Below are 25,046 nucleotides of genomic sequence, written 5' to 3' on the forward strand. Positions count from 1 at the left end.
GAACCTGAGGGTATGGAGGGGACCCTGGAAGGGAGCCAGGGAACCCAGGGTGCAGAGGCAGCTCCACTGACTCAGAATCAAGAGGGTCTGTAGTAGTGGGTGCAGCAGTCTTGGTGGTTGGCATCTGGGGATTTACTGGTGCAGCTCCTGTAGTGGCAGATGGAGCGGACCCAGGGTACCCTGGAAACTGGGGGTATGGAAGGGACCCTGGAAGCTGGGGGTATGGAGGGGAGCCAGGGGACCCTGGAAGCTGGGGGTATGGAGGGGAGCCAGGGGACCCTGGAACCTGAGGGTATGGAGGGGACCCTGGAAGGGAGCCAGGGAACCCAGGGTGCAGAGGCAGCTCCACTAACTCAGAATCAAGAGGGTCTACAGTAGTGGGTGCAGCAGTCTTGGTGGTTGGCATCTGGGGATTTACGGGTGCAGCTCTTGTAGTGGCAGATGGGGGGGAGCCTGGAAGCTGAGGGTATGGAGGGGAGCCAGGGGACCCTGGAACCTGAGGGTATGGAGGGGAGCCAGGGGACCCTGGAAGCTGGGGGTATGGAGGGGAGCCAGGGGACCCTGGAACCTGAGGGTATGGAGGGGACCCTGGAACCTGAGGGTATGGAGGGGACCCTGGAACCTGAGGGTATGGAGGGGACCCTGGAACCTGAGGGTATGGAGGGGACCCTGGAACCTGAGGGTATGGAGGGGACCCTGGAACCTGAGGGTATGGAGGGGACCCTGGAACCTGAGGGTATGGAGGGGACCCAGGGTGCAGAGGCAGCTCCACTAACTCAGAATCAAGAGGGTCTACAGTAGTGTGTGCAGCAGTCTTGGTGGTTGGCATCTGGGGATTTACGGGTGCAGCTCTTGTAGTGGCAGATGGAGGGGAGCCGGGGTACCCTGGAAACTGGGGGTATAGAGGGGAGCCTGGAAGCTGGGGGTATGGTGGGGAGTCGGGGAACCCTGGAAGCTGGGGGTATGGAGGGGAGCCAGGGGACCCTGGAAGCTGAGGATATGGAGGGGACCCTGGAACCTGAGGGTATGGAGGGGACCCTGGAACCTGAGGGTATAGAGGGGACCCTGGAACCTGAGGGTATAGAGGGGACCCTGGAACCTGAGGGTATAGAGGGGACCCTGGAACCTGAGGGTATAGAGGGGACCCTGGAAGGTGGGGGTATGGAGGGGAGCCTGGAAGAGAGCCAGGGAACCCAGGGTGCAGAGGAAGCTCCACTAACTCAGAATCAAGAGGGTCTACAGTAGTGGGTGCAGCAGTCTTGGTGGTTGGCATCTGGGGATTTACTGGTGCAGCTCCTGTAGTGGCAGATGGAGCGGACCCGGGGTACCCTGGAACCTGAGGGTATTGAGGGGTGCCGGGGGACCCCTGAACCTGAGGGTATGGTGGGGAGCCGGGGGATCCTGGAACCTGAGGGTATGGTGGGGAGCCGGGGGATCCTGGAACCTGAGGGTATGGTGGGGAGCCGGGGGATCCTGGAAGCTGGGGGTATGGAGGGGAGCCGGCGAACCCTGGAAGCTGGGGGTATGGAGGGGAGCCGGCGAACCCTGGAAGCTGGGGGTATGGAGGGGAGACAGGGAACCCTGGAAGCTGGGGGTATGGAGGGGAGTCGGGGAACCCTGGAAGCTGGGGGTATGGAGGGGAGCCGGCGAACCCTGGACGCTGGGGGTATGGAGGGGAGTCAGGGAACCCTGGAGCCTGGGGGTATGTAGGGGAGCCGGGGGACCCTGGAACCTGAGGGTATGTAGGGGAGCCGGGGGACCCTGGAAGCTGGGGGTATGGAGGAGAGTCGGGAAACCCTGGAGCCTGAGGGTATGGAGGGGAGTCGGGGGACCCTGGAACCTGGGGGTATGGAGGGGAGTCGGTGGACCCTGGAGCCTGAGGGTATGGAGGGGAGCCTGGAAACTGGGGGAACCTGATGCCTGCAGTGGTTGGTGCAGCAGTTGTGGTTGGTATCCAGAGATCCGCAGGTGCCGTTGGCAGAGCGGCATTTTGAGCGGATGGGCAGGATACCGCAAACTCTTGTCCATTCACCAGCAGGACAAGGACATACTCATCATCCTATAAAAATGCAAGACAACATTAGAGAATCCAAATATGCCATTTTGATTTGTGACCAAAAGCTGGAACTGTAGACCAAACCTTTCTCTTGATGCAGGGCTCTTTGTAAGGAGCACTGATCATCAATCCTCTTGAGTGCGATTGTGACACCACAGTAAATCCACAAAGTTCTCCGGATGACAGCAGGGGCTCCCATAAGTTAAAGACTAAATACAGTTGTTATACATTAGTCATTCACATACAAATGGAAAATGTTCCAACACCACAATACTGGTTGTCAAACTAAACACCAATGTATTGTTTGACTCAAAATGGTCATGCTTGAATTCTCATGAGCCATGAAAATCAACTGCTTTAAATTTACCTTTCACTTCGAATGCCTCTGCTGCAATATTACCCATATTTAACACCATCCCATTCATGAAGCAGGAGACAGAAGGGGGGGGAGGTGCAAGGGGACAAGACATTGTCATGGATTCCCCCCACAGCTTTAGATGCAGTACATGATCCCCACCCTGTTGGAAGAGCATTTTGATTAACGTTCAATGACTACATATAGAGGGGCTGTTTGAAAAAGGTAGCCATCAGCCAAATTATGAATTACCTGTTCAGTAACATGGCAGCCTTGGTATGGAGCTACAAAAAGCACATCTCTGCGTGACCTTCTCACAGAGAATCCACACCGAGAAGGCATCCGAGTCAAGGGAATGAGAGACCCCTCACCTACAGAAAGCAGAACCTCAGATTAAACTACACAACTTCACTAGAAATCCAGAGGATTGTGTCATTAAACTCACCATTGTCAACCAGAAAATGGGGAGTCTTTACGCCCTTCACCCGCAAGGTCATAGCATCATCTGTACACTGCACCAAAGGTCCCATGCGTTTGAGTTTGGCATTCATCAACAGGTGCCGAACTAAAATTATTACATACACATTTATATATTAGAGAAAAGGTCAACGTGAAGGTCGTATTCTGTCATTCATTAAAAAGGTAAATATTTTAGCGACTACTAAAACACGTTGGTAAAATTGAGGGAAATTTACTACTCACAATTAAATCTCGCCGTTTGGTTATACTCTTTATAATCTGAATCAAAGGCAAGAGATCCGTTTCGAGCAATGACGCCAACAGCGGCTACATACTCTTTTGCGTCACTAAGACCTTCTCTTTTATACGTGGCCCCGTATTCCCTCGGATCGGTCTCTTCATTGTTTTGCTTAAATATATTGCCATTTCTTAAACTTCCAGATGTAAGCCTAACTGCTAAAAAACATGTAAAAGTCGCCAGGAAAAAGGAGCACACTACAGGATCATTCGAAGGCACCATGTTGAAATGTGTTTCACTGCCAATTCCACTCTATGACATTCACAACATAGTACAACTACTGATTGTCCTGCTTTAAACTGCTCGCTCATATTACACGACCAATCCAATTCGATTTAGGCCAGTAGGCTAATAATGTAGCCTAAACGCACCTGAAGTGCATTAAAATCACCGGTATGTGAATACGCTGCATTAGTTTTCGTGAACTCTATATGTTTACGTTCGGTGTATTTGTTATTGTAAAAAATTATATAGGCTACCTCTTCAGTCAAAAACACAAGTAGAATTCAGAAATGTACAAATGCCAATCTGATTGGGACTCAATTGAAATGTTTGTTTCTGTACTTGTTGCTTGTAAAATATTTAGGCTGCCACTTTAGGATACAATCTTCAATTATAGCTCGGGAAATTGTAAAGATTGCTTTCAGGATATAAAAAGTAAAAAAAAAAGAAAATAACGAATGATTAAATAAATAAATAAATAGATAAAAAAAATCGATTAGCACGTTACGATTCTATATCGTCCCCAAATTAGGGATAATCTTATGATCCGATTTTAAAAACATTCAGTGGGGTACTATATATGGAGAACGTATGTAATAATTTGAGTCAGTTATACAGCATATTATACAGCTAATTAACTGGCCTATCAAAGCAAAGTATTTGTACAGTATAGCCTATAGGTTCATGTTAGGGTTGTGCATTTTCCATAAACGATAGTTGAACACGTTAACAATCAATTATCGATTAATCATAGGGCTCTCCAGTCTCAAGCATTCGCCATGAAACTCACGCTTTTCAGAAATGTCACACTCTGAGAAATAAGGGATACTTGTCCCGCTGTATAGGCTACAATTCATGAACGAGGCGCAGGCATAATGAGATGATGGTTGTCTTATACAGAATAAAAACCCAACCAGAAAACATCACCAACATCCAAATGTTAGACATTTACAATGATAAATATAGCGGAAACACTGGGGCGTAATTACTGCAATTTCTAGACTAACAATGGAGACTGCAAACTTATCGGTTAATACAGTGACCGTTAAAATTATTTCCCAGAATTAATCCATTAATGATTAATATCTAGCCAAATAGATACAAAACATGTTCCGTACATCTTGTGTATTCCTTAATAGTTTATTAGCTTGTAAATATTATCATACATTAAAAGTAAACATCTGTTTAAAAAAGCTTACAAACCAAAGCAATTTCTCAAGTTTTTCTAAGAGTTGACTACCATACGGATTCTAAAAGAACAAATGCATGACTTCATTCCACTGCAATCAATAATTGTAGTGGTGCTTTTCCTGGGTCAACTCTGGTGTCAAGCCATGACTGCTGACTGTGAAAAGAAATATGGCTTAAGCTTCCAGAGCTTAAAGGTCTGTGATGTCACTACACCAGTCATTCTCCTGAGAGACGGCCCAGACCCCGGACACGTTGGTCCTGGGTGGGTCCTCTCCCAGGGGCTCCAAGTCAGGGGAGGGTGATGCCTTCTGGTCCCCACCTGCATCCTCAGGAGGTTCTGCTGTCTCCTCACTAGCATTGAAATGGTCAGGAGTTGTCGTTTCAGAGGCAGTCTCTAGTTCCCACCTGTAACCCACATTTGCGGGAGTGGTAGGTGTGCTCACACTTCCACTGTCCCCCTCCATGTTATGAGTACAAAGAGGCGGTGGAGGTGTGAAGGGACTGCCCACGCCCAGCAGCTGTCCGTGATGAAGAGCGCTGTCGATGCTGCGTCTGAGGTTGATGGGAGACAGAGGGCGCATGTCGAACTCTATGAGGGAGAGAATGCACTCACGGTCGCCCACTCTTTGCCACAGGAGGGCGGCCTGCGAGTCACAACTGGTGCTGGAGACAGGGTCACTCTTGTGTTCGGGGGTCATGTCGCTCACACTGGTCGGTTGGTCATCACAGACGCGGCCCACAGCGACGTCTCCTCTTGATCGCTGATGCCCTGCCCAGTTGTTCGGCAGAAGATCCGCCAAGCTTTTCTCAGACTTCCTGAATGGCCCTGTTCGCAGGTCTTTCAACACAGTGTCAAAAAAGGATCCCCCCCTCGCACCATTCTGCCTTTCCTGTCTGAGGTCGCTCCTTGTCCTGGTCCTCCCTGGCCTCCAGAAGATCCAAGAACCCAGCGCAAGCAAAGAGAAGCTCCAGGCGAGCTCCAGCACCCGGGCCCAGAACTGTCCCAGCCACCAGCCCCAGCCAAAGTGTCTCCAGTTCCCCAATAGTTCGTAGAGCCAGAGCAGGCTGTAGATGTGGAAGCCGCAGCACAGCAACCCTAGGAGGGCACACACAGCTGTGACCCGCCTGGCACTTTCCTCAATCCTTTGGGGAGGATCCCACTGAGGAATGGGGGACCTGACCAAGGAACGCAGATGAGAGAGGGACTGTGTGAGTATCCCCAGGCAGAAAGGCAGGCCCCAGCAGAGAGAGAGGCTCTGGAGCATCAGAGGGAGAACCGGAGCCAAACTCGAGGAGAGGAGATCCACCGACAGCAACAAAACGCAGTGCAACACAGCCAGACATCCGACATTACAAGGGTGCTGCAGTTTGAGGGGCAGCAAAATCAGTTTTCCCCCTCTGAGGGTGACCAGAGCCAGGGCCACCTGCGCCCAAAGCAGCAGAGTCAGGGGCAGGTTGTGGAGCGTTGTAAGAACAGGCCGAGGCAAGATCTGCCGTGTGCCATACGGGTCAACGAGAAGGTGCACAGCCTGCAGAACACTGGACAGAAGCAGAAAGCCGTTGACCAGACCCAGGGCACCACAGAGGGGGTGAAGCAGAGTGAATGCACCCATCATTCCTAAAAGTGTCCCACTAGCCAGTAGCAGGAAGAGACCAGCAGATCCAAAGACATGGAGTTCCCAGGCAAAGGCCAGTGTGCGACTCAGGTCATCCCAGAGCAAGTTGGTGCCATTGGGGTTGGTGGAGACCACACATGGGCTCAGCCCCAGCACACAGGGGCGACTTGGTCCGGAGAGGCCTTGATGTGTCATCTGGCCAAATATACTGTAGTGGACCACAGACGTCTTGCCTAAGACAGTGACAGAACGAGAAGAAGAGATGTAGCTATGAAAACTTCAACAATATGTTTAATATTAAAAAAATACACACCAAGTATGCATACCCTTTTTTGAGTCTTCTGACAGACTAGGGTATGGTGACTTGTTGGTTTGTGTGTCAGGAATTGGCTTAGAATCGTTCTTCCCTGAAATAAATGGAAAGGGTGAATGAAATTGTAATTCTACACTACAATTGTAATGTAGAGAAACTGCAATGATGGTTTATGAGACCTTTTAGAACCCAGATCATAGAGTGATACAGCCATAAAGTACTGATTCCACTCACCTTTTACAAGCATATCATTTACCAAAAGGGGTGGACTTGTTCCTAATAGGTCACCCACTGTTGTCTGAGAGTTTGGTGTCATTTCATTGTCTTGGACTGGGTGACTTTGCTTTGACTGGTCTGGTACACTGATGGTGAGTGTTGTGGTCAGAGAAACAACCTCTGTGACAACCACATATTCATCCTCATTCTTTTCCAAGGTTTCATCAAAGAGGGCCTTGTGTTGATCTGGTCCATGGTGTTCCTCTGAAAGCAAAGGCCTGAATGTTGATGTTGCAGCTGGGAGCCAGAAGCCAGTAGGGGCCACCCTCAAGATGTTTCCATACGAGCACTGCAGCAGAGTCAGCACCATGAAGAGAGGTGAGAACAACTCCATAACTCAGTGTTGTGTTTTTTTACAGATCGCATTTGAGTCCTGCGGAAATTCACAAAAGGAAAAGGCCACAGTCAGGCATTAAAGAACAAGTAGGAAAAAAATTAATCAGAAAAGTTTATTTGTTGTTAAATTCATTAGACTTCCATGGTTGTGACTTCTTGACAGATCGTAAATATAGACATATATATAGACAGTAAAAAGACCACATTCAACTATTTTGAATGAAATCAACCTTGTGTATGTCCCTGTCTTATTCTACAGCAAATTCTGCATACATAAAAGGGTTCTCGGAGTAATTGAGAAGAGCAGTAGGCTGAGGATAAAGTAGCTTGTAAAGACAGGGGTTAAAGCGTGCCAGCATTCCAGATCATTAATCTGTAAATGTTTGTGTGTTTGTGTGTGGGAGTGTTTGTGTGTGTGTGTTTGTTTGTGTGGTTGATGCATGAGTGTTTCACTCTGTGCACACTATTGAACAACCTCTTTCGGTTACTTGGCCAACTAAACATATTGGCAGATTGCAGCTAAAACCGATCTCTGCGATTTGGAAGGTTGCCGTCTAGGTTACACAGGACATGTGGAGGTGGAGATGTCGAGCCCAGGTGCGGGCAACATTGGCCAGGTGTGACTGCTCACGACTAGTGCGACCACGTCTGTTGCATATGTATAAAATATAATCTACTCCATATGAAATTCTATCAGGCATGTATATGGCAATACAGCACACATACAAAGTATAGAAAATTGCCAATTTCAGATTCCAAACATTCTAATATGTATTTTCTTTTTTTTTTCTAATAAATGTGATAAAATGACAAGAATGTAACAATCACAAATCAAAACTGGCTTTCAAATCCTTTGTCAGTACTCAATATTTGAAATGAAATAATTTAGCACCGTATGTTTCGAAAAAACATAGTCATAGCCCATATTCAAATTCCCTCACTTGCTCACTCACTCAAAACTAATTTATTTTCTCCTTATTTCATTTACCTTCCAGAAGTACACAAACCAAATGTACACCATTGAGAATCAAATTAAATACTATCAAGACCAACCTGTGAGCTCTTGATCGCTGCTTCTTGTTCAGTGGGAAATGAACTAACGTCCTCCTTCAAGTGGTCTTGTACTGAAGTGAATATCTTTATCTGTCATGTACTGTAGACATCGTGAGAGGCAGGTACTGTGCAGTAAAAGCTGCCCTTACTGGGTTTAATCGAGTCAAGACTTGAAGATGACGTCTAATCACTGCACCAGCTGCTTGCTTGGAAACCTCACCACTTATCGTCCTCAGTTGAAATGTGCCGTTTGTTCTATGAAACGTGTTTCTCACATATAATCTTTGGTCACCTTTGGGGTATATCAAATTGACTCTGTGACGATAAATGACCTTTTTGAAGTGATAGTAGTCACTTTATTTGTATTTGCTCTCTCCCCAGAACAGATGTGTCTAAGTAATCCCTTCATTATAAGGATTAAACTAAGACCATTAGTGTCGCACAAAGTCAAGAACTAGCTTGAAGCGCACAAGGACAGAAGTAAACTTTTGATGCCAAGTCATGGTTTATTTATGCTAGGGCTTAGCTCAAAGATGACATTGATTTTAAGAGGGCAGATGTCACACAAAATAAGATGTTCCTTAAACACAAGAGGCTAACAAATTGTATGATAAAATATATCATTGTTTTTTTGTGGGAGTAAAATGTGATGAATTGTAAAATCTGAAAACATGGCAATCTGCATGTCTGACCAGGTGTGTGACTCTCTTTTCAGAATCAGAATTCGGTTTATTCGCCATGTATGTTATACAAACACAGAATGTACTGTGGCAGGGAGGTGCAAACACTAAACATCTGTTCTGTTCTGTATCTCTGTGAAAAAAGGTTTTGGGTATCACATTGCTAGGTTTAAAAGGTGTTAAAGGATTCAAGTCAAAACCATATCCACTGGATCACAGAAAGGGTAAAATACACAGTGTGGGAATTAACTGTTTCCTGTCTGATATGAAGATGGGGTAATGTGTGCATGCAACACATCTCTTCAGGTCCACCTTAAGAGAGCGGAGAGGCAGCCTGTTGTGGCTAGAGTTGGGGGAGGCTCTCACTGGGTCATGCCTGGCTCTTTAAGGCAGACTGTGGCAGTTGGATTTTAGTTTTAAAGGCACACACACATTCAAATGGCTACTATTAAAGTCATATGGCTAGATGAAGTCTGAGGTGGTAAAACAATCAGGAGACAAAATACAGTGTAGAGTATAAAGTGGTTGCATCCTGCTGATTTTAAATCGTGTATCTCTTGTATATTGGAGGATGAGACAATGTTCTTAGTTTTGCATTGACAATGGAGATGATGTTGGCTGTAAGAAGATAAATTATATGAATGATATGTCTGAACTCTTAACAGTTAGTGAATAAAACAGTTGACATCTGTTGAAAACATCAAAAAATCAATTTAATATTGCTTTAATTGTTTTTATTTCAATACTGGAGGTAGGTACCGTGACCCACATTTATCTCTTCAATTATACACTTTAACAAAAAGACAGACACGTTATTAATATAATGTGCTTCGTGGCTTCTCCTTTGAGTCACCGTTACTGGAAAAAAACGGTGATAAAAAAAAGTGATAACAGGAGCAGGGCAAGCAGTGGATAGGAGGAAGATTTCACTCCTGCCTTTAACTAAGATTGACCAAAGTAGCGCCACTAAGTGGGCCACTATTTAATACTGAAAAACGTTACAGTGGGCTACATGTGTGTCCCTGAAGTTTTAACCAAAGCGGCAATAAATGAATAAATATTCACAATTCACATACAGTGAAAATATAGCTGTATATATAGGCTGTGACAATGCACTGACATTTAATCTCGTGGTGGAATTATAAAACGTGATGCATCATTATTTAAAGTAGCATACAAACATCAGACAACTTTCTCTAAATGTAGTTTGTAATGAATATGAGATATGGTCCTCACCAATGACAGTACCTTCCCATTACAGGCCGTGCTCGTTCCCGCAAACATGAAAAGTGATTTGTCGTGTGTGCACGTCTGGATCTCAAACCATAGCTGAAAGAGCGTTTTCATCCGTTTGATGCGGCCGTGCCTTCGTAGAACAGTCCGTGGATTCACGTTCTTTCAGCAGGCCTACTTCCGTCATTTTGTCTAAATATTTGATCATGGTTAACATTATTTCCATGAACAGTTACAGAGCACATGATACAAATTGAACATTTTAAATATTCGAAATTGCACTGGAACGATCATATCGTGAGTGGGTTTTTGTATCTTTCTCGTCTAACAATGTTGTCGAAATAAGAACACGTCACGCGCTAGCCAGTTAGCTAGCCTTCTACGTTACTGCAGACAACATGTAATTGTTGTAATTAAATGCAACAGTGTGTACAGCTACACAAATGTAATTTATCTGGTAGCAATTGGCATGTGCATAGCAAATATGGGTTGGCGTTTATCGAGTTTTATTTTGAACGCCGTGCCTTGGCGGAATGAAGAGGTTTTGCTTTTTTTAAGGTAGCATGGCAAGATGTAGCTAGTTTGCTAGCCTTATCGCTAGTGGTACTTTGCTAGCAGCTAGCTAGTGCCGCTAGTAGTAAGGTGCTCAAACCCGATTGTAGTGCTGAGAGGCGATAGTTTATTTTTGTGAAGTGTGTGCACCCCTTCATAATGTGGTTTTAACAGGGGACATCATATTTGGTAGCTACTAGTTGGAGAATCAAGCGATTGCTTGTTAAATTGCTAATTGCCTTCTCGCTAAGCTAACTGATGACACAAGAAATATATTACTAGATAGCTAGTTAGCTATGTATATTTTTCTGGCTAATTCATGATGGTGCAAAGCAACCCAGATTTGAGCGATGTCCCCTCACAGTTGTCAATTTAACCTTAACCCAAGCAAAGTGGGTTCCTCATAAGCCACCACGGACTATATCTGCTTAAAATACTACAAGTCTGGACAGTGTACACAGTACAAAGTTCTTGAGGAGAGAGGGAATTGTCTGCACTTTGTCCAAGCTTCACTTCTACCAGTAGAAAGTCGAGGGCTACAGTACATCAATCATGCAACGCTTTGGCCATCTAGTGATGTATATTTTTAAACTGTAGGCCTATAAGTTCTAGTTTCCCATTACAATATCACACAGATGTGGTCCATTTTGTTAAACAATGTTACATTGTTTTGTGTGACACCATTTGATTCTCTCCCTGCTTCCCAACTGTACTCATCCCACGCGCAGGCAAGGATAGTGTGTTGCCGTGACTTGTCATGAACGAGCCAGAGAGTGGAGTGGTCTCGTTCGACGAGTACGTCAGGCAGAAGGCCCGCAGTGTGCCCCAGCATCGGATGAAGGAGTTCTTGGAGTCTTTGGCCAATAAGGGCCCAGAGGTGCTGCAGGAGTTTAGCCAGCAGAGCAATGCAGCCACTACCACCACCATGGTGTACCAGCAAAGTGGCAACTGTGTCTACACCGACAGCACCGAGGTGGCCGGATCCCTTCTGGAGCTGGCATGTCCAGTAAGGGTCATTTTAAACAAACTGAAATGTTTCGACCTTTCTCGTTTTTTGTTGTTGTTGATCAGAGCTTACTTTGGCCTGTTTTCAGTCATTATTGGTCGTATTCTAACAGGAACCTTTCCTCTAATGTCGGTACTATGAAATATATTTTTAACTTTTGTGTATGTTGGTCCTCTCTCTGTGTAAACAGGTTCAGGTGACCTCGGCTCAAATGTCACCACAGACATCTGAGCAGCAAATTCAAGTGCAAGTGAGTCCCTAAATATCTTTCTTAATCACTCTTTAAGAAACCTGCTTTGTGAATCGTATCCTGAACGGTCCTCCCCCTCCTCAGGTGCAGATACAGGGACAGCAGGGACAGGCAGTTGGTCAGCTGCTCCAGGTGGCTTCCCCTTCCCAGCAGGACATACAGGGCATCTCCACGGCCGCACAGCTCGTCCAGCAGGGAGAGCTAACTGAAGAACAGCACCAGCAGGTAGCTCAAATCATTTGCAAAGTGACACATAACCCTCTGAGCCTGTGTGTTTATAATTACGAAGTATCTCCACGTCCTTAATTGTTGAGTTTATCGACACCAAGTTGGACTAGGATCGTATTTTTGTCTGTTGCAGATTCAGGCTCAGTTGGTTGCTGCAGTAGGCCAGCAGATTCAACTTCAAGGAGGGCAACAGATTCAACAGATTCAGTTACAAGGAGGCCAACAGATTCATCTTCAAGGAGGCCAACAGATTCATCTTCAAGGAGGCCAACAGATTCAGCTTCAAGGAGGACAACAGATTCAGCTTCAAGGAGGGCAACAGATTCAGCAGATTCAATTACAAGGAGGCCAACAGATTCAGCTTCAAGGAGGCCAACAGATTCAGCTTCAAGGAGGCCAGCATATTCAGCTTCAAGGAGGCCAGCAGATTCAGCAGATCCAACTCCAAGGAGGCCAACAGATTCAGCTACAGAGCGGCCAACAGATTCAGTTACAAGGCCAACAGATTCAGCTTCAGGGTGGTCAGCAGATCCAACAGATCCAGCTTCCAGGTGGTCAGCAGATCCAGATCCAGACTGTGGAGGCCATGTCTCCATCCCAGCAGCAGGGTTCGCCCCGGGAGGCCGAGAGGAGGGCCGGCGCCTCCCCCACTGTCCTCCAGCCAGCCAAGAAGCGCAAGGTGGACGTCCCCATCGCGGTGTCGTACGCTCTGCCCCAGGGACAGCAGGTGGCAACCGTCCTGGCCATCCCTCAGGGTCAGCAGCAAAGCTATGTGTCCCTCCGCCCTGACCTGTTGACTGTGGACAGCACACACCTGTACAGCACCACAGGCACCATCACTGGGCCCGCAGGGGAAACCTGGACGATCCCTGTGTACTCAACCCCCCAGCAGCAGGGCGTGGCCCACATTGCCATCCCGCAGGAGGCTTATAGCACCGTCCAAGTGGCGGCCAGCCACGACAAGGACAAGATGGCCGCCATCTCGTCGGCAGGGTCGGTGGCGGTGCATTCGGGCGCGGCGGTGACGGTGGCGTCGGGGACGCAGGAGGAGGTGGTCCAGACGCTGTTCCCGGCGCAGTTCATGAACGGAAACCTCCACATCCCTGTGGCGGTGCAGACAGTGGGCGGGGCCTACAACACCACCCAGTCGCTGCACATCTGGGACCCTCAGCAGCAGCACGGCCAGGGAGGAGAGGAGCAACAGCTACACCTGCAGGTCAGAACAGAGAACCGTCAAGCCGTCTCTCCTAGACCCGACCCTGCCGAGACCGGGAGTCAGGTGGCTGAGCGGTGAGGGAATCGGGCTAGTAATCCGAAGGTTGCCAGTTCGATTCCCGGTCATGCCAACTGACGTTGTGTCCTTGGGCAAGGCACTTCACCCTACTTGCCTCGGGGGAATGTCCCTGTACTGTAAGTCGCTCTGGATAAGAGCGTCTGCTAAATGTAAATGTAAATGTAGACCCCCTCTGTATGTCGCCTTGCTGAATCCTTGAGGTTACACATGGTTTGTTTAAGGAGGGGACGCTGGGTTGTGGGTGATGGCACGCGCTCCGACGAGCAGGGGGTTTGTCTGCGCAGGCCGTCAGGGTGCCTTTTTAAAGGCGTCGAGTTTGTTTTCATCTGCGTGTGTTTTTACGCCGTCCAGGCCGAGTCGGACGGACAGACGGAGGCCTCCACCGAGCTGCTGCTTCCTGTCTCGCTGAAGCCCGAGGAGGGCCTGGAGGTGTGGAGGCTCTGGGTCCAGCGCAAAAACGCTGACTTGGAGAAAGAGGAGAAGCAGAAGCTAGCGCCCATTGGACGTGAGTCTTCACCTGGTCGCAAATTGAATTTCTACTCTTCATGGGATATTAGTTTCAAATGTGCCGTGTTCGTTTGTCCTCCTCTCTCTCTCTCTCTCTCTCTCTCTCTCTCTCTCTCTCTCTCTCTCTCTCTCTCTCTCTCTCTCTCTCTCTCTCTCTCTCTCTCTCTCTCTCTCTCTCTCTCTCTCTCTCTCTCTCTCTCTCTCTCTCTCTCTCTCTCTCTCTGTCCTTCCCACTCTATTTATTTGTCTTTCCTCTTCTTTTTCTCTCTCTCTCCCTCCCCCTCTTTCTTTCTGTCTCCTTCTTTTTTTCTTTCCCTCTCTCTCTCTCTCCCGCCTCAATCTAATTTCCCCTCTCTCCCTCTCCTCCCCCCTCTTTCTCTCTCTAGGTCGTCAGCCCATGCGTTTCCAGGAGGACCTGGTGTCGAGTGCAGTGGCTGAGCTCAACGTGGGTCTGGCCCTGATGACCCAGGAGGCACGAGGGCTGGAGGGAGAGCAGTTTGAGCCGGATGCTCTCTACTACGTGTTCCTCTGTATACAGAAGGTGCCACAACCCTCCCTAACATTCCCATTGCGACTGCAGGACATCCACATGTACACTCACACAGTACAGGGGCCTAGATTTCATAATACAGGGTTGGGACATGTCCTACCCACTTTTATAAAACAGTGAATCTGCCCCCCCCAAACACACACCTTTTCAGTAAGAACATTTTATTGAATGGCCGCATCCTCAGTTATGTGTAAAAAAACACACAACAACAACACGATCATCCTGAAATGCATAAAACATTTTAACAAAACACAAAAAAACTGAAATACTTGTTATTTTTTTTAATCTATAATTTGTGTGTTTTCTTTTTCTCCCAAAATTTGTAGTATCTCTTTGAAAATGGACGGGTCGACGACATTTTCTCCGATCAGTACTACACACGTTTCTCCCAGTGGTTACACAAAATCCTGGATGATTGGAGACCAGCTGTCCACCCGTTGGGTAAGTTAGGAAGGGTGGAGGGCTGGACGGAGGGCTGGACGGAAGGCGGGTTGGGCGGAGGGCGGGTTGGGCGGAGGGCGGGTTGGGCGGAGGGCTGGGCGGAGGGCTGGGCGGAGGGCTGGGCGGAGGGCTGGGCGGAGGGCTGGGCGGAGGGCTGGGCGGAGGGCTGGGCGGAGGGCTGGGGAAGCATTGCCCTCGTTGCTCCTACCACATGATTTTGCAGATCTAAAGCACTGTGGTCGGTTGGTTGTTGGCGAAGTGGTGTCTTTGCGGTGACGTTGTGTGATGTGGGTCCTCTCAGGCTACTTCATCCCCAGTCATGTGACCGAGGAGATGTTGTGGGAATGCAAACAGCTGGGGGCCCATTCACCAGCCACGCTGCTCACCACGCTCATGTACTTCAACACTAAGTAGGTCATTGCAGTCGTTTATGTCTTGTAGCTTTTATTGTCCAACAAAATTGGTGATATGCATCCATATTTAAGAAGAAATTGCCTTTTTAGCCAGATAAGTGATCGGTTAATAAATAAAATGATAAATATAAGTTGGCCCAATGAAATGTGAATACATAAACATAAGCTCTTTTATTATCATAATAATTTGTACCAAAAACGCTGGTGGTCGTGTTTGTTTGCTGACATGTTGACATGACGACACAGTGGGGACTCAAGATTCCGTGTTTGACGGCTCGTCTTTACGCCGCAGGTATTTCCACCTGACGACAGTGGAGCAGCACATGAAGGTGGCGTTCTCCAAGGTCCTGAGGCACACCAAGAAGAACCCCTCCAACCCCAAGGACAAGAGCACCAGCATCCGCTTCCTGAAAGGAGTGGGGCCGCACCAGATCGGCCAGAAAGGTGATTCAGATGCTCTCCTTAGCCCTGTTTTCAGGGATCCCGCGGGGTCTTAAAAAGTCTAAAATTCAGAACTTTAAATTTAAGGCCTTAAACGTCTTAAAAACGGACAGATTTTCATCCGAGGTCTTAAATTTCATTTAGTCAGGTCTAAAAAAAGGTTTTACCCTCGTTCATTTCCAGAACCGCTGGCCGCAGAAAGTTATGACAAAGTAGCAAAAAGGTATTGAGTCGCAGCCTACAAAGCGGAGCTCTACAAACGAAACCAGCAGAACGTTGGTTCGGTGTTGTAGTTCTTTCTGGGGGATATTGGTGTTGGTATGTACACGGTGATAAAACTACAAATACTGTTATAAATGCAATACCTGCCCGCGAAATACGTCTACGCTTTCTCAGAGTTTGTTAAAGTTCGGCTACGTGTGGAAAATGGGAAAGTGTACTTTCAACGAGACATGGCTCGATCACAGCGATTTCCGCTGTTGGTTACAAGCGGTACCCACTCCCAGGTACAAGGCTCGCTGCAAACTTTGCCCCAAAAATATTCAAAAATTAGTAATGTGATTGTTTTATCTGTAAATTTAATTTATGCTTTTTCAATGACTGAATTCATTGAAATAAAATGGTTTTTTTCCAGAATTTCTTTGATTTGAATATTTTTTGGGGTAATGTGTCGTGTAGGTCTTAAATTTCAATCTTTATGGTCTTAAAATGTCTTTAAAAGGTCTTAAATTTCACTTACTGAAACCTGCAAGAACCCTGTTTTGTACCACGCTCAACCAGCTTGTTCCGCTTTTGCAGCGGAAGGTAACGTTCAGCCTCAGCGTGAAATGTGTGGGGGCCCAGATGGCTGAGCGGTTAGGGAATCGGTCTATTAATCAGAAGGTTGCCAGTTCGATTCCCGGCCGTGCAAAAATGACGTGTCCTTGGGCAAGGCACTTCACCCTATGAATGTCCCTGTACTTACTGCAAGTCGCTCTGGATAAGAACAACTGCTAAATGATTAAATGTGTTGCAGTGACGGACGACATGTACGAAGAGCAGGGGGAGGATCCTGAGAACCCACTGCGGTGTCCCATAAAACTCTACGACTTCTACCTATTCAAGTGGTGAGTATCGTCCCCCCCTGTCCAATCACAAGCTTTAAAACGATGCCTTCGCTCATGCGAAGAATCCTCAACTGACACCTCTCGTCTCTCAGTCCCCAGAGCGCGAAGGGGCGCAACGACGCCTACTACTTAACGCCGGAGCCTGTGGTGGCCCCAAACAGTCCTATATGGTACTCGACTCAGCCAATCACGAGCCAGCAAGTGGAGCAAATGCTCACACGCATCATCATGGTGCGGGAGATCCAGGAGGCCGTAGCACAGGGGAGCATTCACTGAGGGGAGGGGCCGTAACCTTGACATTCCCCTGGACTCACCGGCCTTCCACTCTCGTCTCTCTCTCTTTAACACAGTCCTGGTTGTGGCTTCCCTTCTCGCTTCCGGAGCCTCAGCAACTCACAAGGAACTCTGAAGTGGTCTCTCGCTCTTTCCCCAAACGGTTTCATTTTACATCCACGGACGTGAGCGACACTGTTTACAAGAGTTGATTTCATGGCCTTTTTAAAGAAGGAAAAAAAGACGGAGAGAGAAAAGAAAAAAGAACATATTCCTCAGTTTTGTTTATCTTAATCATGACCGTTAAAATGATTGTGACCCTGATGCCTGATGTGGACTGACTGATTAGTTTGTTCTGTTGGGTCATGCGTGTGAGTACACTCATCACCTAAGCTCTTTGCCTCACGCTGTTTTGAACGACAAAGAGCAAGAGAGGGTTGATCCATGCGGTCACTCACTCATAACTCAGAGATCATTATAAACTTTCTGCGTCACCTGACATTAGAGAGGGTTAAACACCCCGACTAATTCAGTCTAATGTATAAATATTGTGCGAAAATATGGACATTTATCCTTTCTGCTTTTAGTACCCCCCCAACCTCCTCTCAAGTCCTGGACCCGCGACGGGTATTGGGTTCCCCAGAGCAGGATGGATCATGCCTGAACACAGGATCTCAACAGACAGGACCCCTCTGCTCAATATTTTGTTATTTTTTTTATATTGCATTTACGATCTCCTGTATGTATTGATATTATAAGGCTGACGGAGGCTGGAGATCCATTGTTTTCAAACATGTCTTTTGTACAGTGACTTTGTGCTTGATGATTATCAGGATGTTGTCAGGCATGAGAGGGTCTCTGAGTTCTGATGGCTACATGCAATCTGATCATCTCTTAATGTGCAACATCCAAGAACAAACACTATAATATAGACCATTGCCACACCATGAACTCTGTTTTATAAACAAATATAAGTTTACAGCACTGTCATCTGTAAGCTTAGACAGAGGACTTAAACATTGAAATTCCAGAATTTTTTTTTTTTTACAGTTACATCGACATGACTGCTATTTTTAAAGTAACAATGACTTAATATTTCACAACCAAAATCAATTACGAAGCTGCCGAAACTGTGTAACCTCTGCTGCCATCTAGTGGTTGATACAGTCCAACCATGACAACATCAGGATATACTACTTCCTGTATTATTCTGAAACTGGAATATTATGCTGGAAGCAACAGATCTGTCAGAGTCAAATGTCACAGGGTCTCATCAGTCCTGTAATCTGGGAGGGAGATCTGCAGTTTCCGCAGCGTGCTGACGAAGAACCTGGTCAGGGGGCAGGACACGGTGATGTCGTCCTGACCTTTGAACCCTGGCAGAGTCAGCTGGCGGGCGTGCAGGTGAAGAGGGAGATACCGCACCTTGCTCTGCTGAATCCCAAGCCTCTTTAACACAGCATCAGGTAATCTCTGGATACAAGAACACGGACAGGCACACTGTTCAATAATCTGGATCCAGCGTGTGCTTGGTTTGGGTGCACGTCCTAGGTTTCATGTCAGGTCACCAGATAATATTAAGCTGCAGATTAACTGAAGGTTGAGCGCTGCTGTTGTGCGTTTTAACACTACTGAGATAATACATTTAGTCATTTAGCAGACGCTCTTATCCAGAGCGACTTAGAGTAAGAAAAGGGACATTCTCCCCGAGGCAAGTAGGGTGAAGTGCCTTGCCCAAGGACGCAACGTCATTTGTCACGGCCGGGAATCGAACCAACAACCTTCTGATTAATAGCCCAACTCCCTAACCACTCAGCTAGCTGACCCCCAACAATACAATGTTGTGACATGATACAGTGGTGGAGCTGTGTTACCTGAGGTGCCAGTTTGTTCCAGTGGGCGTATTTGTGGTCCCCGATGATGGGGCATCCCAGAGCATAAGCCATGTGGACTCTCATCTGGTGTTTTACTCCTGCGAAACAAGAAACCAAGTTCATCTATTGTATTAGTTCAGCCTTTTATAAGACATTGTGTGGTGACTTCTTTCTTCAGTTTAGCTCAAGACGCTTTAATCTTATTATTTTTGAACCCACAACCTGTTAATTAGCAGTCAAAATCTCTACCACTGAGCTATACCCCTCTCCGGGGGGTCTGAGGTGTGACATGTGAGCAGACCTTTCATGCCCCTAGAACACAGTCGAGAGCGCTTCTCACCAGTTATTGGTTGAAGCTCCACTAGGCTGCAGCCGTTGCTGCTCTCCAGCACGCGGTACTTGGTCACGGCTCCATGAGCCTGCCGGTGGGCCCGCACCCTGGTCACCCCCTCCCCGCTGTCACTCATCCGGTACACAGGACTCAGACCCATCTGTGAGAGAGACGACAGCCTGAAGTTACACAGTAAAAAAAAAAAAAAAAAAAATGGGAGGGGGGGGTTGTTTATGTAGGGCCCCTTTTAAGCTTTTTATTCATTCATTGATAGGACAGTCAGAGATGGGAAAGCAGGGAGAGAGGGGTGGAGGAAGACATGCAGGAAAATGCCTCAGTCGAATCCAAACCTAGGATTTGAACCCAAGTCCCTGGTGCAGGATCGCCCCCTAGTGCACCGTTTCTGTATCAGCTACTTGTCAACTGAGGAAAAGTTACATTTATGCACTTCAAGTTACCTTGAAGTGAGGCTGGGAGCCTGTGACTTCTCTCTCTATGACAGGGATGTCGATCACACCCTCAGACGGCACGGGCACGCCCACGGAGACGACCCTAGACGGACGGAGATTGAAGAACATCTAGAACAACGTCTCCCATCTCAGTGATGGTGCTGGTGGGCAGGGCCGGCACAAGGCATAAGCGAACTAAGCGGCTGCTTAGGGCCCCTGTGGCCACCAGAGGGCCCCCAAGAGCTCATGAAATTACAGTTTAATGTAATAATAAAAAAAATATATACCTTTTTTTTTATCTGCGACGCCGAGGGGCCACCAAATCAATTTTGCTTAAGGCCCCATAAAGGCTTGGGCCGGCCCTGCTGGTGGGCATCAGGAAAACGCCAAACAACTGATGTGTGAATGTGGCGGCTTCGCCATGACTTACAAATATTTTCTCTCCACCTGATGGTGTTTGTGGAGCTCCTGTATGTGGTTCGCCACCTCCTCGTTTCTGGCCAACAGTAGAGCGCCTGTGATCTCCTTGTCTAATCCTATACAGGTATGCAGCTGAGATCCACCTTTCATTCCGTCCATCATCTTGGCGAGGATTGGGAGAACGCTGTATATGCAGTTCTTGGCCGCTGAGCCCTCTAACCAGAAATGGAATGCACAAAGATTAGCCTACATTGTGTTTCGGTACATAGGTGTTAATTTCCGATTTAAATATATAAACTCAGTTTGTAACTACATTACCTTGTACAGGCACGCCATAAGGCTTATTGATGACAATCAGTTCCTGGTTTTGAAAGATGATACTTTTGTGGAGGTGCTTGGCCAGGACGTTGGGGTGAACATTTTGCAGCTGCTGGCTCAATTGTCTAAGTTCCAAAACGCTCTTTTCCAGCGGGGACACAGGGGACTTTGGGACACTGGTCTTTTCTGCTTGCGCTTTCTCCCGTCGGATTTTTTGTGCAAGGTCAATCGCCCTCAATGGAGGCTTGTTCTCGGGGTCGGGCCCCGATGGGTGTTTTTTCGGAGCAGTGACATGTGTCCGCGCGAGCATGGATGCTACTCCCGGCGATACACAACAGCGTATGCGTGTTTTGATTAAACAATTTAGCATTTTTGATAGGTGACTCAAGTCATGGTTGCAAGCAAAAATTACCGCGCTGTAGCTATTCATAGCTACGCTCTACTACACGACATGTTATTCCCATTTGTGACTCGACTCACTGTGTAGCGCCATTGAAAGTCTGTGTAACCGGAACTGATGTATGTTTACATCCGTTTCTCCGAAAAGAATGTCTACGTTGTTGCAATCAATGGATTGCAAGTACCGTGTCCATTCAGTTCAGTCATAGTTACGAATTATTGAATGGATGTATTATACATGAAATAAGGCAAACGACCGTGCACGATGTGTAATTCTGCCATTAAATCCTGAACGGAAAAGGCAAATATATGACAAGAGACCGAAGGGCACACAGTCTACCGCAATGGGCAAATTGTTTTGAAAGATTAGGCCTATTTACATTTTAATTTTAGTGTAGGCAGAAATGAAGATTAACGACCGTGTGTTGCGAAGCTTTAGAGTTGCAAGGATATACCGGGAACATTCAGAAAAAGTCAACTGTGTGGATTACAGCCCCAATGGCGAAAGTGCAGTATCCAGCAGTGATGATGATTCCATTGTGTTGTATGACTGTCGCGAGGGAAAGTAAGCTCCCATCATTTTCAACAATAACATTATTTGTTTTCTTGAGGAAATCGTTTCCTTTGTAGTTTGTTCCCTCGTGTCGCCTTTTAATTGAGATATTACAATGTATCTCCGGTTTCTCTTTAGACCTACTCGGACTCTTTACAGCAAGAAGTATGGAGTGGACCTCATTCGCTATACGAACAGGGATGCCGACACAGTCGTGTACAGCTCTAATAAACTCGACGGTGAGAACTCAGTCACAGGCAGGCTGCATGGTGTCCCACTTGTTGAACACAAATACATGTACTACATAATTACCCGTTTAACATGATGGTGTGTATCAATTGAAATAGTGTGTAGCATTTTAGACCATGTGTTCTTGATTGCGTGCCATGCAGATACCATCCGATACCTCTCCCTTACGGACAACAAGTACATCCGCTATTTCCCTGGCCACACTGCAAGGTGAGACGGTCCATAGGTACTTACTTAGTAATGCAGGCCACACAGTCTCAACCCCTTAAACGTTTTTATTGACTACTAAATGTTTCTGTCCATGTACAATTGCAGGGTAGTTGCTCTCTCCGTATCACCAGTGGATGATAAATTCATCTCTGGGTCCTTGGATAACACCATCAGGCTCTGGGATCTGCGCTCTCCCAACTGTCAAGTAAGTGTGTGTGTCCGTGTCTGTCCAAAGAACAGCCCAGAATGTGTCCATGTCAATATTGTGGGTTTTTGTGTCCTTCAGGGCTTGACTAATCCTTTAGGGAAGCCTGTATGCTGCTTCGATCCAGAGGGGCTGATATTTGCTGCCGGGGTGAACTCAGAGATGATTAACTTGTATGACATTCGCTTATTTGATAAGGTAAACTCCTGTTTAGGGATGTCATACAAGGCATATTGTGTCAAATAATTTTTCCTATTAATTATTTATTCAAAGTGATGCACTTCATTCTTTTATTCGTTCATGCGTCTGCTGTAAGTCCTGTTCTGTTGTGCTCTTGTATGTTTTTAGGGTCCCTTTTCTTCCTTTGAGACCCAGTTCAGTCGTGTTTGTGAGTGGACTGGGTTGAAGTTCAGTAAGGATGGTAAACAGATCCTTATATCCTCCAACGGGGGCGCCATCCGCGTCCTCGATGCCTTCGACGGCTCCGTGCTGCACACTTTCTCTGTGAGGAAACCACCAATAGGACACATTTCTATTTGTGTGTATACATGTATACATTTGTATGTTTTTGTGGATTCATAATTCCAAATGGACTCAGTGTCCGTAAACATCTTTTGTGTGGAATGCTTTTTGTGTGAATGCTTCATAAAAAGTAAAGTTGTTTTTGTCCCCCAATTTGTTTGTCTTCCTGTAGGGCTACAACAACACGAAGGGCATCTCTCTCGAGGCTTGTTTCACCCCAGACTCTAAGTTTGTTATGATTGGTGAGCACCGAACACTAACATGCACCTCTGCAACATAACATGCTCGTAAACATACTGTACCCATTACATTACATTTACATTTAGTCATTTAGCAGACGCTCTTATCCAGAGCGACTTACAGTAAGTACAGGGACATTCCCCTCGAAGCAAGTAGGGTGAAGTGCCTTGCCACAACGTCATTTGACACGGCCGGGAATCGAACTGGCAACCTTCAGATTACTAGTCCGATTTCCTAACCACTCAGCCAACTGACTCCCTATATGTACCCAGATCTTTACAGTCCGCTTCTAAAACTTTGTTACTAGTTACTAAAACTAGTAACAACCCCATCTCTGACTACATGAATCAACACAATAGTACCAGTCTTTAGAGAAGTCATGCCGACCATTCATGTTTGCCTTCATAAATTGATGATTTCCAAAGTCCAGATTATCTGACCAGTGTGCTGTTCCTGGCCCAGGTTCAGAAGACGGCCGGATCCACATATGGAGCACAGAGAGTGGGATGAAGATAGCGGTCTTGGATGGGAAACACTCAGGGCCTATCAACACACTGCAGTTTAACCCAAAATACATGACCTTCGCAAGTGCCTGCACCAACATGGTAAGATGCCACCACTCTGCGTGGCCTTACGTGGTCATGTTCCATAATGCAATTGTGTCGGGGAGTCAGATGGGTGAGTGGTTAGGGAGTCGGGCTATTAATCAGAAAGTTGTTGGTTTGCTTCCCGGCTGTGCCAAATGACGTTGTGTCCATGGGCAAGGCACTTCACCCTACTTGCCTCGGGGAGAATGTCCCTGTACTTACTGTAAGTCGCTTTGGATAAGAGCGTCTGCTAAATGACTAAATGTGTGGGTCACTATAACAACTGTCGTGTTCGTCAAACCCACTAAAGCAGTGAGCTGCTCAGATAAGCGCACTCTGGAAAATTGTGAATAACTGACACCATGTTTTCGCAGGCATTTTGGCTCCCATGTGTCAATGACTGATCAAGGCCACAGCCAAACTTCTTTGAAGACCAATGCTGTCATTGTTGGCTGAGATGCCATGCTTGATGCTTGTTTGTACAAGTACGGGCAGTTCACTGTGGACACCAATGTCTGTAAGTTAAACCTCAAGAGTCATCTTCTAACTGAAGTGGTTTATATCACATTTTAACTTGTCTTGTCAAACTTACAGTATATACAAAGCTACAATTATTCGAATGCAACGCTGAAACATAATGTTAACCCTACAATTTTTTAAAATTCAGAATTAAGTATAACAACTTTTTTTACATGAGTAAAATAAAATGATTTTAATTATCCAAATAATTGTATTGTTTTGATTGTAGTGTCTGGGTTAGTCTTTATGTTTGAAGTTTCTCAAGTTGTATTAGACTAAGGCACAGTCTGAGTCAGCTGTTTGCTTTCTCAAACACATACAGTGTGCCTACATGGTTGTGCTGAAAAGATGCAAAGGTCATTTTTGTTATCCGTGTTTGTGTTTGGGAAGAGGATAGGAAGAGAGATGCTTGTTAGATTGGTTTAACGTTAGCGGTTGTCAGTGGGTTCCTGTCTGTGTGCGATAGAGGGGGCCTATGTTGAATAATGTAAAGCACCTTGGGTTGTGTACTCACTGCTGGTTAAATAATGAATGAGCCCATCAGAGGTAACCTCACAGGTACACACTAATCTTTCTCTCACCCATCTCTCTTCAAGTGTGTGACCACAGGTGCGTGTGTGTGTGTGTGTGTGTGTGTATGAGGGATGAGTTAAGTAATTGTGTGTGTGGGTAACCTAACATCTATCACACTTATTTTTGCGTAACATATTTCATTCACACACACACAGATTGAATATGAATTAGGTATATTTCGCAGTTTCTGTGTAGTTGACATTGGCCGGGTTTCCCAGATTCGTTAAGAAGCTCTTAACGCTAAGAGCTTTTTAGGAGCGTTCTAAGAGCGTTCTAGAGCGTTCTTAGAACGCTCTTAAGAAGCTCTTAGCGTTAAGAGCTTCTTAACGAATCTGGGAAACCCGGCCATTATTGGTGGTAATGGACATAAACCTCTTGACCCAGTGGGGTAAAATACTATTGGCCTTTTTTTTGATTAATTGGTTAAAAAGTTGTTTTTTGTTTGATC

General features: G+C 46.5%; 5 protein-coding genes across 8 annotated transcripts; 2 read left to right on the top strand and 3 right to left on the bottom strand.

Moving 5' to 3' along the window:
* Window positions 1–4: 4 nt before the first annotated feature.
* On the bottom strand, window positions 5–3,489 carry LOC134019966 (collagen alpha-1(IV) chain-like). Its single transcript, XM_062460600.1, has 9 exons — window positions 3,114–3,489; window positions 2,857–2,976; window positions 2,664–2,782; window positions 2,424–2,574; window positions 2,141–2,265; window positions 1,146–2,059; window positions 885–1,045; window positions 497–730; window positions 5–286 (listed from the first exon to the last, which is right to left on the bottom strand). Exons 1-9 carry the CDS (start codon window positions 3,388–3,390, stop codon window positions 78–80), a joined length of 2,310 nt encoding a protein of 769 aa, XP_062316584.1. The 5' UTR covers window positions 3,391–3,489; the 3' UTR covers window positions 5–77.
* Window positions 3,490–4,390: 901 nt separating this feature from the next.
* LOC134034302 (proline-rich transmembrane protein 3-like) lies at window positions 4,391–8,305 on the bottom strand. Its single transcript, XM_062478807.1, has 4 exons — window positions 8,176–8,305; window positions 6,745–7,159; window positions 6,524–6,604; window positions 4,391–6,430 (listed from the first exon to the last, which is right to left on the bottom strand). The coding sequence occupies exons 2-4, from the start codon at window positions 7,118–7,120 to the stop codon at window positions 4,770–4,772; spliced, it is 2,118 nt and encodes a 705-aa protein (XP_062334791.1). The 5' UTR covers window positions 7,121–7,159; window positions 8,176–8,305; the 3' UTR covers window positions 4,391–4,769.
* Window positions 8,306–10,112: 1,807 nt separating this feature from the next.
* Window positions 10,113–17,945, top strand: LOC134028242 (transcriptional regulator QRICH1-like). 3 transcript variants are annotated; one of them, XM_062471694.1, is made up of 12 exons: window positions 10,113–10,385; window positions 11,374–11,646; window positions 11,837–11,896; window positions 11,981–12,121; window positions 12,258–13,340; window positions 13,770–13,923; window positions 14,312–14,466; window positions 14,802–14,916; window positions 15,218–15,326; window positions 15,622–15,773; window positions 16,786–16,876; window positions 16,969–17,945. In XM_062471694.1, exons 2-12 carry the CDS (start codon window positions 11,398–11,400, stop codon window positions 17,150–17,152), a joined length of 2,493 nt encoding a protein of 830 aa, XP_062327678.1. In that variant the 5' UTR covers window positions 10,113–10,385; window positions 11,374–11,397; the 3' UTR covers window positions 17,153–17,945. The 3 variants fall into 3 exon arrangements, with proteins under 3 accessions (XP_062327678.1, XP_062327689.1, XP_062327669.1); XM_062471705.1 differs by having other exon boundaries at window positions 11,379–11,646; XM_062471685.1 differs by lacking the exon at window positions 10,113–10,385 and having other exon boundaries at window positions 10,399–11,646.
* A 131-nt stretch (window positions 17,946–18,076) lies between these two features.
* On the bottom strand, window positions 18,077–21,068 carry LOC134028271 (pseudouridylate synthase RPUSD4, mitochondrial-like). 2 transcript variants are annotated; one of them, XM_062471751.1, is made up of 7 exons: window positions 20,954–21,068; window positions 20,542–20,856; window positions 20,234–20,438; window positions 19,813–19,906; window positions 19,364–19,514; window positions 19,024–19,121; window positions 18,077–18,622 (listed from the first exon to the last, which is right to left on the bottom strand). In XM_062471751.1, the coding sequence occupies exons 2-7, from the start codon at window positions 20,849–20,851 to the stop codon at window positions 18,410–18,412; spliced, it is 1,071 nt and encodes a 356-aa protein (XP_062327735.1). In that variant the 5' UTR covers window positions 20,852–20,856; window positions 20,954–21,068; the 3' UTR covers window positions 18,077–18,409. The 2 variants fall into 2 exon arrangements, with proteins under 2 accessions (XP_062327735.1, XP_062327726.1); XM_062471742.1 differs by having other exon boundaries at window positions 20,542–21,065.
* On the top strand, window positions 21,040–24,242 carry LOC134028287 (WD repeat-containing protein 82-like). Its single transcript, XM_062471763.1, has 9 exons — window positions 21,040–21,505; window positions 21,632–21,732; window positions 21,886–21,952; window positions 22,058–22,157; window positions 22,239–22,355; window positions 22,506–22,661; window positions 22,852–22,921; window positions 23,382–23,524; window positions 23,881–24,242. Exons 1-9 carry the CDS (start codon window positions 21,345–21,347, stop codon window positions 23,908–23,910), a joined length of 945 nt encoding a protein of 314 aa, XP_062327747.1. The 5' UTR covers window positions 21,040–21,344; the 3' UTR covers window positions 23,911–24,242.
* The last annotated feature ends 804 nt before the right edge of the window (window positions 24,243–25,046 follow it).

This window comes from Osmerus eperlanus, chromosome 1, assembly GCF_963692335.1.
Source record: "Osmerus eperlanus chromosome 1, fOsmEpe2.1, whole genome shotgun sequence".
Classification (NCBI taxonomy): domain Eukaryota; kingdom Metazoa; phylum Chordata; class Actinopteri; order Osmeriformes; family Osmeridae; genus Osmerus; species Osmerus eperlanus.